The sequence below is a fragment of the Bactrocera dorsalis genome, chromosome 1 (genome assembly GCF_023373825.1).
Source record: "Bactrocera dorsalis isolate Fly_Bdor chromosome 1, ASM2337382v1, whole genome shotgun sequence".
NCBI classification, from domain to species: domain Eukaryota; kingdom Metazoa; phylum Arthropoda; class Insecta; order Diptera; family Tephritidae; genus Bactrocera; species Bactrocera dorsalis.
This window is the reverse complement of record NC_064303.1, coordinates 48,711,629-48,726,019: the sequence shown is the minus strand read 5'-3', so window position 1 is coordinate 48,726,019 and position 14,391 is coordinate 48,711,629. Positions and strand designations below refer to the sequence as shown.

Sequence of the window (14,391 nt, the reverse complement as noted above, 5' to 3'; positions counted from 1 at the left end):
CCTCAACAAGTTCGATTTTTTTAAGATACTCATCATTCGCGCAATCTGCTTCATTTTCTTCCAATTCTTCTTGCCAAACAAGAGACAATATTTTAGTTGCTTTAAGCATATTTGCGCCATTATCCGATGTAACTGACACTATTTGTCTTAAAGTAATGTCGTATTTTTTTAAGGTTTTTATAATTTCCATGGCTAGATTTTTGCTAGTACTCGATCTAGCACCCTTCAATTCTACCATTCCTAGAACGCGTGATTTTATCAGCACATTTGTTATAAATTGCGCACTAATGCCAAAAATGTTTCGGTATAGCCGCGTAGAACTGTCTATTTTTAACGATAACAGTCTTTTTTTCACTTCTGCTGTTATGTCGTTTCGAATATTGTTAGCAACGATCTGTAAAGTCTTCTTGGAGTTTGAAGCATTCAAACATCTTTGTTTTCCGTCTGCAGCAAAAAGTCCTTCACAAATAAGATTCAAAATATGTTTCATATTTACCGAATTTAGCACATTAAACGGAATAGAATCTTCGGTGACTAGACCAATATATGATCTCAGTAGCTGCTTTTTATTAATCTTAATTGTTACTTTTTTTTTCACTATTACTTTTGATAAAGAAGTTATCGAAGAAGTTTCCGATAGTTCTGTATTATTCAATGAAACATTTATACTGTGTATTTTAATTAAATGTGTTTTTAAGTTCGACAGTCTATTATTTTTTAGTTTATTTTTACAAGTTTTGCATGTAGCAAAACCGTCGTCTGGATTGTTATCAAAAAACTGCCAAATTTCCGATTGCTTGCTCCGCCCCATTGCAGTTAAGAAAAACTAATGACTATCAATTTTTTCAATGTGCCCTTAAATAGCAAAATAATTTAAAACTGTCGAAGTGATTAACAGTTTTAAAATGATCGAAAAAACTGTTTCGCGACTGCGACTGCTGACAACTTGCGAAGCAAATATGTACTCGTATAACGCTTTTGCTTTGGTTTGTGCAGCTGATCAAACACAAGCAAAGCAATGTGAAAAACTGCAAACCAATGACCTCAAAAGTGCTGCGCATTTTCCTAATAATAGTAGAAACACTCAAAAACGCTTCCTTCCTTCCTTCCTTTTCCTTCCTTATCGGCAAAATGTGTGCACAGTCAAAAACGTGGTAAAAACGCAGAAATCAGCTGTTCTCTTTTGTTTACATTTCATTTGTTTGACATTTCATACAATTCTAAAAATTGTGTCAGTAGCAACATGGAAGTGGACAATAGTGATCAAATGTTTTTAGAATTGTGCGAATTATACTCTTTATATAGTTTATATAAACAGTATAAAAACAAAAAACGAACGAGAAGGTACAAAAATCGCCCAATCAATCAAAACTGGGGCGTTAGCGGTTACCAGATAAAAACTTTTCTGGTAATGAAAAACAGGGAACCAGAACAACTTTTTTTGCATACAAGGATGCCGCCGGACGTTTATATTTTGCTTCTGAATTTGATATCGAAATCCTTGAAGAAGCCAAGGCAGCGGATTGGACCCGAAGAAAGGCTCTCGTTGGTATTACTGTAAGTTGATTTGTTGTGTTTTGCGAATTAATATACGTATGCATGTATATACATATGTACTTCTCTTACAATTGTTAGCTATTTGTCACAAGGCGTGTCGGTGCAGAGCATTGCATGGAGCTATAAGTTGGGAAAGTCAACAGTACGCGAAATCATATTAGAGACGTGTGAAGTAATCTGGCAGCTACTTTCCCCAATTTATGTAAGCGAGCCAACAGAGTCTCAATACAAGGACATTGCAAAAGATTTTTATAATATGTGGAACATTCCGAATTGTGTCGGTGCAATTGATGGTAAGCACGTTGCAATTAAGTGCCCGGCCAATTCCAATTCGATGTTTTACAATTATAAAAAATTCTTTAGCATCGTTTTGATGGCTGTATGTGATGCGAAATATACGTTCACAGCAGTTAGTATTGGCAGCTATGGAAGTCAAAGTGACGGAGGTACCGTATATTAAATTGATTAACATTATAATATAATGCATTTTTGTTATTATTTATGCAGGAATCTTTCGACTTACTCCATTTGGCCATGCATTAATACAAAACACTCTGCCTTTGCCACCACCTGTGCCACTGTCTGACGTGTCACCGGAACCTTTTCCTTACTTTTTCGTTGGAGATGCCGCATTCCCATTACGAAATAATTTAATGCGCCCATTTCCTGGAGCTAATCTAACACACACGAAACGTATTTTCAATTATCGATTGTCACGCGCTAGTTAAGGAACATGTGTTACTTAATCACATTTTTGTATCGAAAACATAAATTATCAATTGGTAACCTAAACAAACAATAACAATAGTCTCGCCTAGCATCATAAATGTAACAAACAAAATGAATGTGCGAAAATGTAAACTGCACCAAACTATCTCATTAGCAAGTAAGCAAATATTGTAAATGCACTATCAATACAACAGACAATGTATATGTGTACAAACCTAAACAAATAATAGAATCTGTATCTACAGAAACTATCAACTAGTAATTAGTAAACATTCTAGTTAGTATAAATAGAAGCATAACCATACACGCTTCGTCTTTTGTATTTTGAAGATTACGAAATAAAGAACGTTCTGCTGTCAAGGCAGAACTAAAATAATTTTTTTGACTAAAATAACTAAGTGTTATTAATTGGCGCCCAACGTGGGGCACACATCAAAAAAGGATTCAGTGAATAAAATCCTTACGCGTGTGGCTCCTGATAAAAAGTAAAAGGATAACCTTTATCCTTCAAATCAACGCATATAAAATAAATAAAAAGTGAAAATTTAATAACAGTTTAAAACCTAAAAAATGAACGGCGAAATTCAAGCACTCCATACTATAGTCACCGAACTACAGCGAAAAATAGCTTCAATGGAACTAGCTAATCCAACATTAACTCCTCAAGCGGAGGAAGAGGACGACGTATGTGTATACAATAATGCACATGAGATAGACTTAAACATGTTCAAACTAATAGGAACATTCAGCGGCGATCCTAAAGAATATCGACCATGGAGAAAAATAGTGACCACTCACATGAATAACATTATGCAATTCAGAGGAACAAACTTATTTGCTCAAGCAGTGCTCATAATTTTAGGGAAAATAACCGGCAGTGCATCACAGGTCCTGGTTAACAATAACACCAGAACTAATTTTAATGCAATCATCGATCGGTTTGACATAACCTATGCCGACCAACGACCACTCTATGTCCTGGAAGATGAAATGAGAAGGTTACAACAAGGAAATTTATCACTACATGAATACTACGATGAAGTGAATCAAGCGTTAAACCTGATCCTGTCAAAGTTAGAAATGACGTATAAAAACGAAGCAGTCCTAGTATCACATAATAAAGAAGCACAATTAAAAGCCACGAGAACATACATCTCCGGCATTAGAAGTTCCTCGATCAAAAACGCATTATACTCCAGATACTGTGCATCACTCACAGAAGCTCACGATATAGCCAGAACTATGCAACATGATGTCGGCTATCAACACCTAGAATACATACCCAGGATGCGACCACATCCGCAACACAATTATACAATAATCAACAGGAACACATTTCCTCAAAGGATCCAACAACCCAGAGTAGAACCTATGGAAACAGATTCCTCAACACGATTCCGACGATCTACACATCAAAGAAACTTACAACTACCAAACAACCCACCAGTCCAACCAAGACAAGCAATCCAAACAGTTGGCAACCAATTCAAAAGGTATAGAGACGAAACAGTCACTAACGCCCACAACAAAGCACAGCGAGTGAACCAACTCAACAATGAAAGAAGCGAAATCCAGTCACTCTACAACGAACCAAACAGCAACCACACTGAAGAAGGACATTTTTTATAAGATACCACGGTCTACCAACACTCAAGAGAACCGCACCAGATGGTAAGTCCGTGCACATACTGATCGATTCAGGTGCAACCAGTAGTTACGTAAGCAAAAATTATAAATACGCAAAAAGTATACCATTAGGAAAAATAATTAATACAACTACACTTCATGGTAGTTCAAAAATAACACATAAAAGAAAAATTAATCTAGTAGGATTCGACTTAGAATTTCTAGAAATAAATGAATTAAAAGACTTTGATATACTGTTAGGAGAAGATTCATTAAGGAAAATGAAGGCAAAGATAGATCTTTTCAAGTATTCAATAACGTTTACTAAAGTGTCAAATCACTCAAAAAGTGCAAAGGTAAACTATACAGTAGGCGAGAAACAGTTCGAAAATTGCATAAAAGATTTAATGAAAAATAATTATAGAAACGAAAACTTACCGTATACAACTACAATAAAAGCTGAAATTAGAACAGAAACTAATGATCCTGTATGGGTTAGGCAATATCCATATCCATACGCGGATCAAGATTTCGTAAAAAAGGAAATAAATAAATTATTAGCAAACGGAATAATAAAAGAGAGCAAAAGCCCATACAATGCCCCGATATGGACAGTCTCTAAAAAAGGATTAGATGAGGAAGGAAAACCAAAAAAGAGAATGGTTATAGATTTCCAAAAGTTAAACAAAATTACTGTTGCAGATAGGTACCCGATACCAGATATCAATATGACTCTACAAAACTTAGGAGAAGCAAGATACTTCACGACGCTAGACTTAGAGTCAGGGTTCCACCAAATTCTAATTAGGGAAGAGGATAGGGAAAAAACAGCCTTCTCCATCAACGGAGCTAAATATGAATTTTTACGACTCCCATTCGGCTTAAAAAATGCACCATCTACATTTCAAAGATGCGTGGTTGACATTCTCAGACCATACATTGGTAAATGCGCGTACGTATACATCGATGATATCCTAATATATTCAACATCTCCCGAAGAACATATGAAGCACATCACCGAAATTGTACAAACATTACACAACGCTAATATGAAAATCTCTGAAGAAAAGTCAAAGTTTTTCCAAACACAAACCGAATTCTTAGGACACGTAATAAAAAACGGTAGAATAACAGTAGACCCTGAAAAAATAGAGGTAATAGATAGGTATAAAACCCCTGAAAGTTTAAAGGAACTACGCTCATTCTTAGGCCTAGCTTCCTATTATAGGAAATTCGTGCAAAACTTCGCACACATATGCAAACCACTGACAATATATTTGAGAGGAGAAAACTATTAAAAGAAAAAATCGAATTATACCAACCAAACTTCAAAAAAGGATTCGACCTAACCACAGACGCTAGCAATTACGCTATAGGAGCAGTTTTAAGCCAAGGAAAAAACCCGGTAGCATTCATATCACGAACTCTAACAAAAACAGAACAAAATTACTCCACGAATGAAAAGGAGATGTTAGCAATAGTTTGGTCATTACAGAAACTAAGAAACTACTTGTACGGTATAGCAGATTTAACGATTTACACCGACCATCAATCATTAATTTTTTCAATATCGGAAAAAAACCCAAACACCAAATTGAAAAGATGGAAAAATCTAATAGAAGAATATGGTGCGAAATTAAAATATAAACCGGGACAAGAAAATGTCGTAGCCGATGCACTATCGCGTCAAATTAATACCACATCAGATACGTCTATGCACTCTGCAGAATCGTCTGAATTAAGACACATAACACAAGTGAAAACACCATTTAATTCCTTTAAAACACAAATTGAAATAATTCACGATAAAGAAAATAACTTAGAAGCGAATACGCCATTTCCCGAATACGAACGGTTTACGATTAAATTTCAAACAAAAGAATACTTAATAGAAACATTAAAAAAATTAATGAAACCTAAACGAACCACAGCTTTCCACGCAGACCTAAAAACATGGTACGACGTGAGGAAAGACATAAAGCTCACATTCGATACATACGCAAAAGTGTTTACTCAACACAAACTAAAAGACATAACAGACCCAACAGATAGAGAAAATATATTACAATACACACATACCAGAGCGCACAGAAACGCTAAAAATAATTATCAAGAAATTACAGAAACTTGTTATTGGCCAACACTAAGAAAAGACACAGAAAAAATAGTCAGACACTGTACAAATTGTACTAAGAACAAATATGAAAGAAAACCAATTAAACACATAATCGGAACAACGCCAACACCCAATTTAGCTGGCACATCTATACAAATGGACATATTCCAAATACGCGGCACGAGATACTTATCTAGCATTTGTCGCTACTCTAAATACACATACTTACGTAAACTCGACACGAAGCGACAATTCCACGAGATAATAGAAGAAGTCATCACACAAATATTCCCCAACTGTACCGAACTAATGACAGATAACGAAAATATATTCAGCGGCGTCGGCACAACAGCACTAATGAAAAAACTACAGATTAAACATATACTCACAGCAGTGTATCATTCAACATCAAACGCACAAAATTACATGCTTGAATACCACAACAAGAAAAGAAAACACAGAGAATTCCAAGAAGGACAAAAAATCTACGAAAAAACAGACAGAAGAGATAAATCAGGTCATCGTTATACAAAACATATAGTAAAAGAAAACCGTGAGGACACAGTCTTAACAACCAAGGGGAGGATCATTCACAAAGATAACATGCGAAATGTCAACACAACAAATATGGATATTGCTGGTAACAATACTACTACTACATAAACAACTACAAACATACGAAATAACTAACGTCGAAGACAAAAAATAACCCTTCCAGCTATAGATATATTAGAATACGCAGAAATACATATAGTCAGGGTAGATAACGCCTTCATTAATATATATAAATACCCAATCATATCAAAGCAATGTAATACCTACGACATAACTGCTCTAAAATATCATCATGGGAAACTTATATTAGACCCATTGATAGCACAATGTAATAATAAACTCATAACAATCACTAAATGTAAAAATAATATGAGTAAATATATTTGTAAGCAAAACAAACGAGACAATTGTACTATACCAATATTAGAATACCAAGAAGCCTTTTGTAATACAATAGAAGAAAATAATATTCCCCTATTACAGATAAACCAGGGAAACATTCTCCTCGAAGGAGAACACAAAATTAATAATGAAACAATTAATGGAATTAATTTAATACAATTTATTGATACCATAAAAATTGATGGTAAAGAATATCATAACCAAAAAGAAGAAATTAACGAATATATAAAAACACACTCTAATGATAAAATTAAACTATTAGAAATCTTGAATGGAGAATCTAACTATAAATTTAGCAACATCCAAAAATTACATACATTCATAATCCCTTTTGAGGAACACCCTATTAAAACAACTCTTATAACAATAAGTATTATCGCTATTTTAATAATTTTAACATATTTATCATTAAAGTTATATTACGCAGTACTTAGATATAAAACATTGAAAACACAACGAATGACACAAAAACGTTACGAGGAAATACTACGAAAACAAGGAATGGAATACCTAACCAAGAAGAACACCACTACAACCGTATAAAAAGGCAGGAGCCTTTCTTTCTTCTTCTTTACTGGCGTAGACACCGCTTACGCGATTATAGCCGAGTCAACAACAGCGCGCCAGTCGTTTCTTCTCTTCGCTACGTGGCGCCAATTGGATATTCCAAGCGAAGCCAGGTCCTTCTCCACTTGGTCCTTCCAACGGAGTGGAGGTCTTCCTCTTCCTCTGCTTCCCCCGGCGGGTACAGCGTCGAATACTTTCAGAGCTGGAGTGTTTTCGTCCATTCGGACAACATGACCTAGCCAGCGTAGCCGCTGTCTTTTAATTCGCTGAACTATGTCAATGTCGTCGTATATCTCGTACAGCTCATCGTTCCATCGAATGCGATATTCGCCATGGCCAACGCGCAAAGGACCATAAATCTTTCGCAGAACTTTTCTCTCGAAAACTCGCAACGTCGACTCATCTGTTGTTGACATCGTCCAGGCCTCTGCACCATATAGCAGGACGGGAATTATGAGTGACTTATAGAGTTTGGTTTTTGTCTGTCGAGAGAGGACTTTGCTTCTCAATTGCCTACTCAGTCCGAAGTAGCACCTGTTGGCAAGAGTTATCCTGCGTTGGATTTCAAAGCTGACATTGTTGGTGATGTTTACGCTGGTTCCAAGATAGACGAAATTATCTACAACTTCAAAGTTATGACTGTCAACAGTGACGTGAGTGCCAAGTCGCGAGTGCGACGACTGTTTGTTTGATGACAGGAGATATTTCGTCTTGCCCTCGTTCACTGCCAGACCCATTTGCGTTGCTTCCTTGTTCAGTCTGGAGAAAGCAGAACTAACGGCGCGGGTGTTGAGACCGATGATATCAATATCATCGGCATACGCCAGCAGCTGTACACTCTTATAAAAGATTGTACCTGCTCGATTAAGTTCTGCAGCTCGAACTATTTTCTCCAGCAGCAGATTGAAGAAATCGCACAATAGGGAGTCGCCTTGTCTGAAACCTCGTTTGGTATCGAACGGCTCGGAGAGGTCCTTCCCGATCCTGACGGAGCTTTTCGTGTTGCTCAACGTCAGTATACACAGCCGTATTAGTTTTGCGGGGATTCCAAATTCAGACATCGCGGCATAAAGGCAGCTCCTTTTCGTGCTGTCGAAAGCAGCACCCTTTCACGGGTCTTTTCCAAGATTTGGCGCATGGTGAATATCTGGTCGGTTGTTGATTTACCAGGTCTGAAGCCACACTGATAAGGTCCAATCAGTTTGTTGACGGTGGGCTTTAATCTTTCACACAATACGCTCGATAGAACCTTATACGCGATATTAAGGAGGCTAATCCCACGGTAGTTGGCGCAGATTGTGGGGTCTCCTTTTTTATGGATTGGGCATAGCACACTTAAATTCCAATCGTTGGGCATGCTTTCGTCCGACCATATTTTACAAAGAAGCTGATGCATGCTCCTTATCAGTTCTTCGCCGCCGTGTTTGAATAGCTCGGCTGGCAATCCATCCGCCCCCGCCGCTTTGTTGTTCTTCAGGCGGGTAATTGCTATTCGAACTTCTTCTTGGTCGGGCAATGGAACGTCTTTTCCATCGTCATCGATTGGGGAATCGGGTTCATCTTCTCCTGGCGTTGTGTGTTCACTGCCATTCAGCAGGCTGGAGAAGTGTTCCCTCCATAATTTAAGTATGCTCTGGGCATCGGTGACTAGATCACCTTGGGGGGTTCTACATGAGTATGCTCCGGTCTTGAAACCTTCTGTAAGCCGCCGCATCTTTTGGTAGAATTTTCGAGCATTACCCCTGTCGGCCAGCTTATCAAGCTGTTCGTACTCACGCATTTCGGCCTCTTTCTTTTTCTGTCTACAAATGCGTCTCGCTTCCCTCTTCAACTCTCGGTATCTATCCCATCCCGCACGTGTTGTGGTCGATCGTAACGTTGCGAGGTAGGCAGCCTGTTTTCTCTCCGCTGCGACACGGCACTCCTCGTCGTACCAGCTGTTCTTTTGCACCTTCCGAAAACCAATGGTTTCGGTTGCAGCTGTACGTAAGGAGTTTGAAATGCCGTCCCACAGTTCCCTTATACCGAGTTGTTGACGAGTGCTCTCAGAGAGCAGGAGTGCAAGCCGAGTAGAAAATCGCTCGGCTGTCTCTTGTGATTGCAGCTTCTCGACGTCGAACCTTCCTTGTGTTTGTTGGCGTGCGTTTTTTGCTGCACAGAGGCGGGTGCGAATCTTAGCTGCAACAAGATAGTGGTCCGAGTCGATGTTAGGACCTCGGAGCGCACGCACATCTAAAACACTGGAGACGTGTCTTCCGTCTATCACAACATGATCGATCTGGTTGGTAGTTTTTCGATCCGGAGACAGCCAGGTAGCTTGATGAATCTTCTTATGCTGGAATCTAGTACTACAGATAACCATATTTCGGGCCCCAGCGAAGTCGATCAGCCTCAACCCATTTGGGGATGTTTCCTCGTGGAGGCTGAATTTACCGACCGTAGTGCCAAAGATACCTTCTTTGCCCACCCTGGCGTTGAAGTCGCCAAGCACGATTTTGACATCGTGGCGGGGGCAGCTCTCATAAGCGAGCGCAGGGCAGGAGCCTTTACTCTTTTTTAAAGGAGGGGAGAGTTAAGGAACATGTGTTACTTAATCACATTTTTGTATCGAAAACATAAATTATCAACTGGTAACCTAAACAAACAATAACAATAGTCTCGCCTAGCATCATAAATGTAACAAACAAAATGAATGTGCGAAAATGTAAACTGCACCAAACTATCTCATTAGCAAGTAAGCAAATATTGTAAATGCACTATCAATACAACAGACAATGTATATGTGTACAAACCTAAACAAATAATAGAATCTGTATCTACAGAAACTATCAACTAGTAATAAGTAAACATTCTAGTTAGTATAAATAGAAGCATAACCATACACGCTTCGTCTTTTGTATTTTGAAGATTACGAAATAAAGAACGTTCTGCTGTCAAGGCAGAACTAAAATAATTTTTTTGACTAAAATAACCCAAGTGTTATTAATTCGCTCGTAGAGTCATAGAAAATTCCTTTGGTATATTGACTGCTCGGTGGAGAATTTTGAAAACAACGATTGAATGTAATCCAGAAAATTGTGAAAAAATTGTATTGGCTTGCATAGCCTTACACAATTTTATAATGTTGAATGATCACAATCGCTGGTATTGTCCGGAGAACTATGTAGATCGAGTGGAAGGACATAACATTGTTTATGCCGGTGAGTGGCGCCGGGAAACTGAAAACAACTCTTTACGACCAATGCGAACTTCGGTGCGTAGAGGTCCTTCAACTGCGTTTAACCTACGGGAGAGACTATTTTATTTTATAAATGAAGGATCTGTACCATTCCAGAACAATTTAGACTCTATTATAGGAGGACCATATGCTCCTGGAGGACCTTATTAAAAATAAATACCATTTTTGTTTTCGTTCATGAGATCATTTCATTTTTTATTTACATAAGAATTATTATTTCCATAAGAATTAATGAACAAAATATATTTATGTAGAAAAAGTAAAATAATAATTTAAAAATAAAAAATTCATTTATATACATATGTATACTATTAAATTAACTTAATTAAATTATTCTCCCCTCTGCACTGCAAACGCAGCCTCCAACATTTTTTCAATAGCCCTAACTTGCTTTGCCTCATCCATTTTGTTTAAAATGGACACGGCTAAAGTGCTGAACGATTGCACAGCCGGACTTGTTGATTGTTGTTGTTGTTGGACCGGCATGATGGCTTGCGTTGACCATCTCTTTTTAAAAATGTCAATGGCTTCCATCATCTTCTTGTCAACCTCGCTGTTAGTTGGCCCAGATTGACCTCGCTTTCTGCCCTTTTGGGTAGCCACCTGCGTAGAGCAGGATGGTGAGGGAAGCGAGGTGGATGAGGAAGCAGTCGGTGATGGCGGCACGGCGACAGGAGGCGATGGCACCACGGCGACAGGTGGAGATGGCGGCACGGCGACAGGTGGAGATGGCACCACGGCGACAGGTGGAGATGGCGGCACGGCGACAGGAGGCGATGGCACCACGGCGACAGGTGGAGATGGCGGCACGGCGACAGGTGGAGATGGCACCACGGCGACAGGTGGAGATGGCGACGGCAGGGATACTATTAGTGGTTTGGGCCATAGCGGTGATGGCACTTCCACCTCCTGCACATGGACATGTGGCTGCAGTCCACTGTCTTCAGTTGCAATCGGCAACTGTCTCTGTTCAATTTCACAAATATTTTGTGAGAATCTAATCCTGTAAATTTAAGTTTTTATTAATACTTTTTCAAATATAAGTATGTATATTCAATTAATATACTAAAACTTACGGCCGTGGTACAATGTGTGGCTGAATAAACTTCATCGCGTCCAGCAAATGCCACTGTCTCTGGACCTCCATCCCGCTGCCGCTGGGGGCGTTAGCCTTCCGCACTTCCCGCCCATACCGGTCGCGAAGTGTCAGCCATCTTCGGCGACACATTTCTCCTTTATAAAAATAATTAATTATTATTAAAAACATAAACAGTTGTAAATAACATAGCAACTTACCACTTGCGTTTAATTCTCTTCCTATTTCAGCCCACAAAGCATCCTTCCTTGACTGTAGCTTATAAAATGGACTGCGCTTGTTAAACAATTCGCTTCTAGCCTCAACTAGAGCTATTAATCTTTCGTCTTCCATTTTTATTGATTTGCACACGTATTTCACTTATCCAATCAATCCAATAAATGTTTCATTTGACGTTTGTTTTAATGGCGCTTGTTTACATTTGAACAATGTTGCCATTGCCCAATACGCATATATAGTTTTGAGCGCATCTTTGTTTTCAATTACAATTTTTTACAATATAAAATATCAAAACTAAAATCAAACTATTAAAAATAGTTTATATATTTATAAATAATAGCATTTGACTCTGATTTTGAGTTATTTTAAGAAAATTTCAAACATATTGAACAGATTGAATTATAAAAGTTGATAATTACTGCAGTATATCGATATTGGCAACCTTGCGTTGTGAGAGAGCAATCAGCTGAGACGTTTGCGACGGCAAAAATCCAAATGTCGCAGATTCTCACGTCAACGTCACGTCAACGTCAACGGGAGTAGCGTTTTTCACTGTTCAGTTACATTGCGCGCCCATAAGATAGGTCGTCCCAGCTGACACGACCCACGATTCTGCTTTGTTCACTAACCAGCCTATAATTGTTTTCTGCTTTGCTTTGCTTGCGACTGCTGCTTTTTCTAAAGCATAAGCAAAAGCAAATTTGAAACAGTTAAAAGAAGTCGAAGCAGTAAAAAGCAAAAATTCTACGACTTTTGCTACTTCGACTGCAGCAATTTAAACACTGGCAATTACCATTAAATTATGTTATTGATTTAAACATATTCAGATCCACTTCTTCTGGTCTGGTGTAAGAACATATTTGTTCTGTTCGTTGTGGAATGGTTGCACTTCTTCCTAATTGTAGTTCGGATAACTGTCGTTGCAGATCGGCGATTGCGTTGGTTAATGCACTTAAATTTGCTTCTTCTGTCATCTTGCTGATTTATTTGTTGATTTATTTTACTAAAGATCGGTCTCCCGTTGTATTCTTGGAGCGCTGCTTGATATGGTATTCTTTTTATGAAAGCGTGTTGTTTCCCAAGGATGGTATATTGATACTTTACTTTCAATTTGTCCCTTTTGATTGACGTTGTGTGGGATGATGCACTGGTAAACTTCTTGGATGGTTTAAATGAATCCTTTTTTGTTTCCAGGGACTAGGTTCTTCCCTTTCAGGCAGAATGACTAAGAATATTATTGATGATCCTTTTTTGTTGCTGCCCCACGTTGGGTGCCAGTTAATTTATTTACTCGTTAGGAATAAAATAAATATAAATTTTAAGTTAGGCAATGAGATTGGTTCTGACTGATTCTTTATTTGTATAATATTTCACCGTATTCACATGTACTTCAATATTGAATATTACACTTAAACTGTACAAGTGTTTTAAGTGGTAACTTGTTACTCGGCAGTCGATAATGATAAAGTGACCTCGAGGCTATTGTTCCAGTTGCTTATATAGGCTATGCTTATCGCTGCTGGTTGTTTACTAATAAATAAATATTTGGGTTACTATTGTCTGTTGTACTGATAGTGCGCTTCTATTGTTCTAAGATAAAGTTGTTTTGAGGATTTTTCTTTAATGTTTACTGAAACATAAGGTTGTGGTTAAAGGTTAAAGTATTAACTCACGCGAGAAATGAAATAAGGTTGAATTAAAAAAAGCTTAAGCTGTTTTAGAAACCGTCCATATGGGTGAATTGTACAGGCTTTTACTTGGCTGTATTATTTCATTATCTAATATTTTTTTTATTTCAGTTTCTACAAATGCTCTATCCCCTTGGGGGTATGGATACTGTCTGAATCAAATAGGATTATTTGTTTCTGTTCTGATTTCAGCCTCTACTGTAGTTACGTAGGGTAATGTTTTACTCTGTTCATTTTTTTTCATTAATTCATTTATTTCTTTGTTATACATTTCTTCTCCTATCATATAATTTATTCTTGTAAATTTATTCTTTTCACAATTAATACATTTCTTTCAGTATCTAACATTGCTTTCATTTGCTTTAAACCTTTAATTCCTATCAAGAAATCGAAATCTTGTAAAGTATCGAGTTCTAAAAATTCCATACTGTATCCTATTATATTCACTTTAATTTTATATTTAATTAATGATTTACCGTGTAAAGTAGCGGCTTGTTTTTTACTTTCTACTTCTATCCTTTTTGCGTGAGGGAATTTTGGATTTACATAATTTTCTTCAGTACCACTATCAATTAAAATATACACTGAGTTACCTTCT

The 14,391-nt window shown here is 37.6% G+C and overlaps 3 protein-coding genes across 4 annotated transcripts in view; 2 read left to right on the top strand and 1 right to left on the bottom strand.

Annotated features, from left to right (window-relative positions):
• LOC125780378 (uncharacterized) overlaps positions 1 to 14,391 on the top strand; it is a 60,450-nt gene that overhangs the window by 33,107 nt on the left and 12,952 nt on the right. The window lies entirely within an intron of this gene.
• LOC125777702 (uncharacterized) overlaps positions 1 to 14,391 on the bottom strand; it is a 32,094-nt gene that overhangs the window by 13,275 nt on the left and 4,428 nt on the right. The gene's annotated exons all lie outside the window — the stretch shown is intronic.
• LOC125775459 (putative nuclease HARBI1) lies at positions 496 to 2,547 on the top strand. Its single transcript, XM_049446104.1, has 3 exons — positions 496 to 1,557; positions 1,636 to 2,003; positions 2,065 to 2,547. The coding sequence occupies exons 1-3, from the start codon at positions 1,244 to 1,246 to the stop codon at positions 2,283 to 2,285; spliced, it is 903 nt and encodes a 300-aa protein (XP_049302061.1). The 5' UTR covers positions 496 to 1,243; the 3' UTR covers positions 2,286 to 2,547.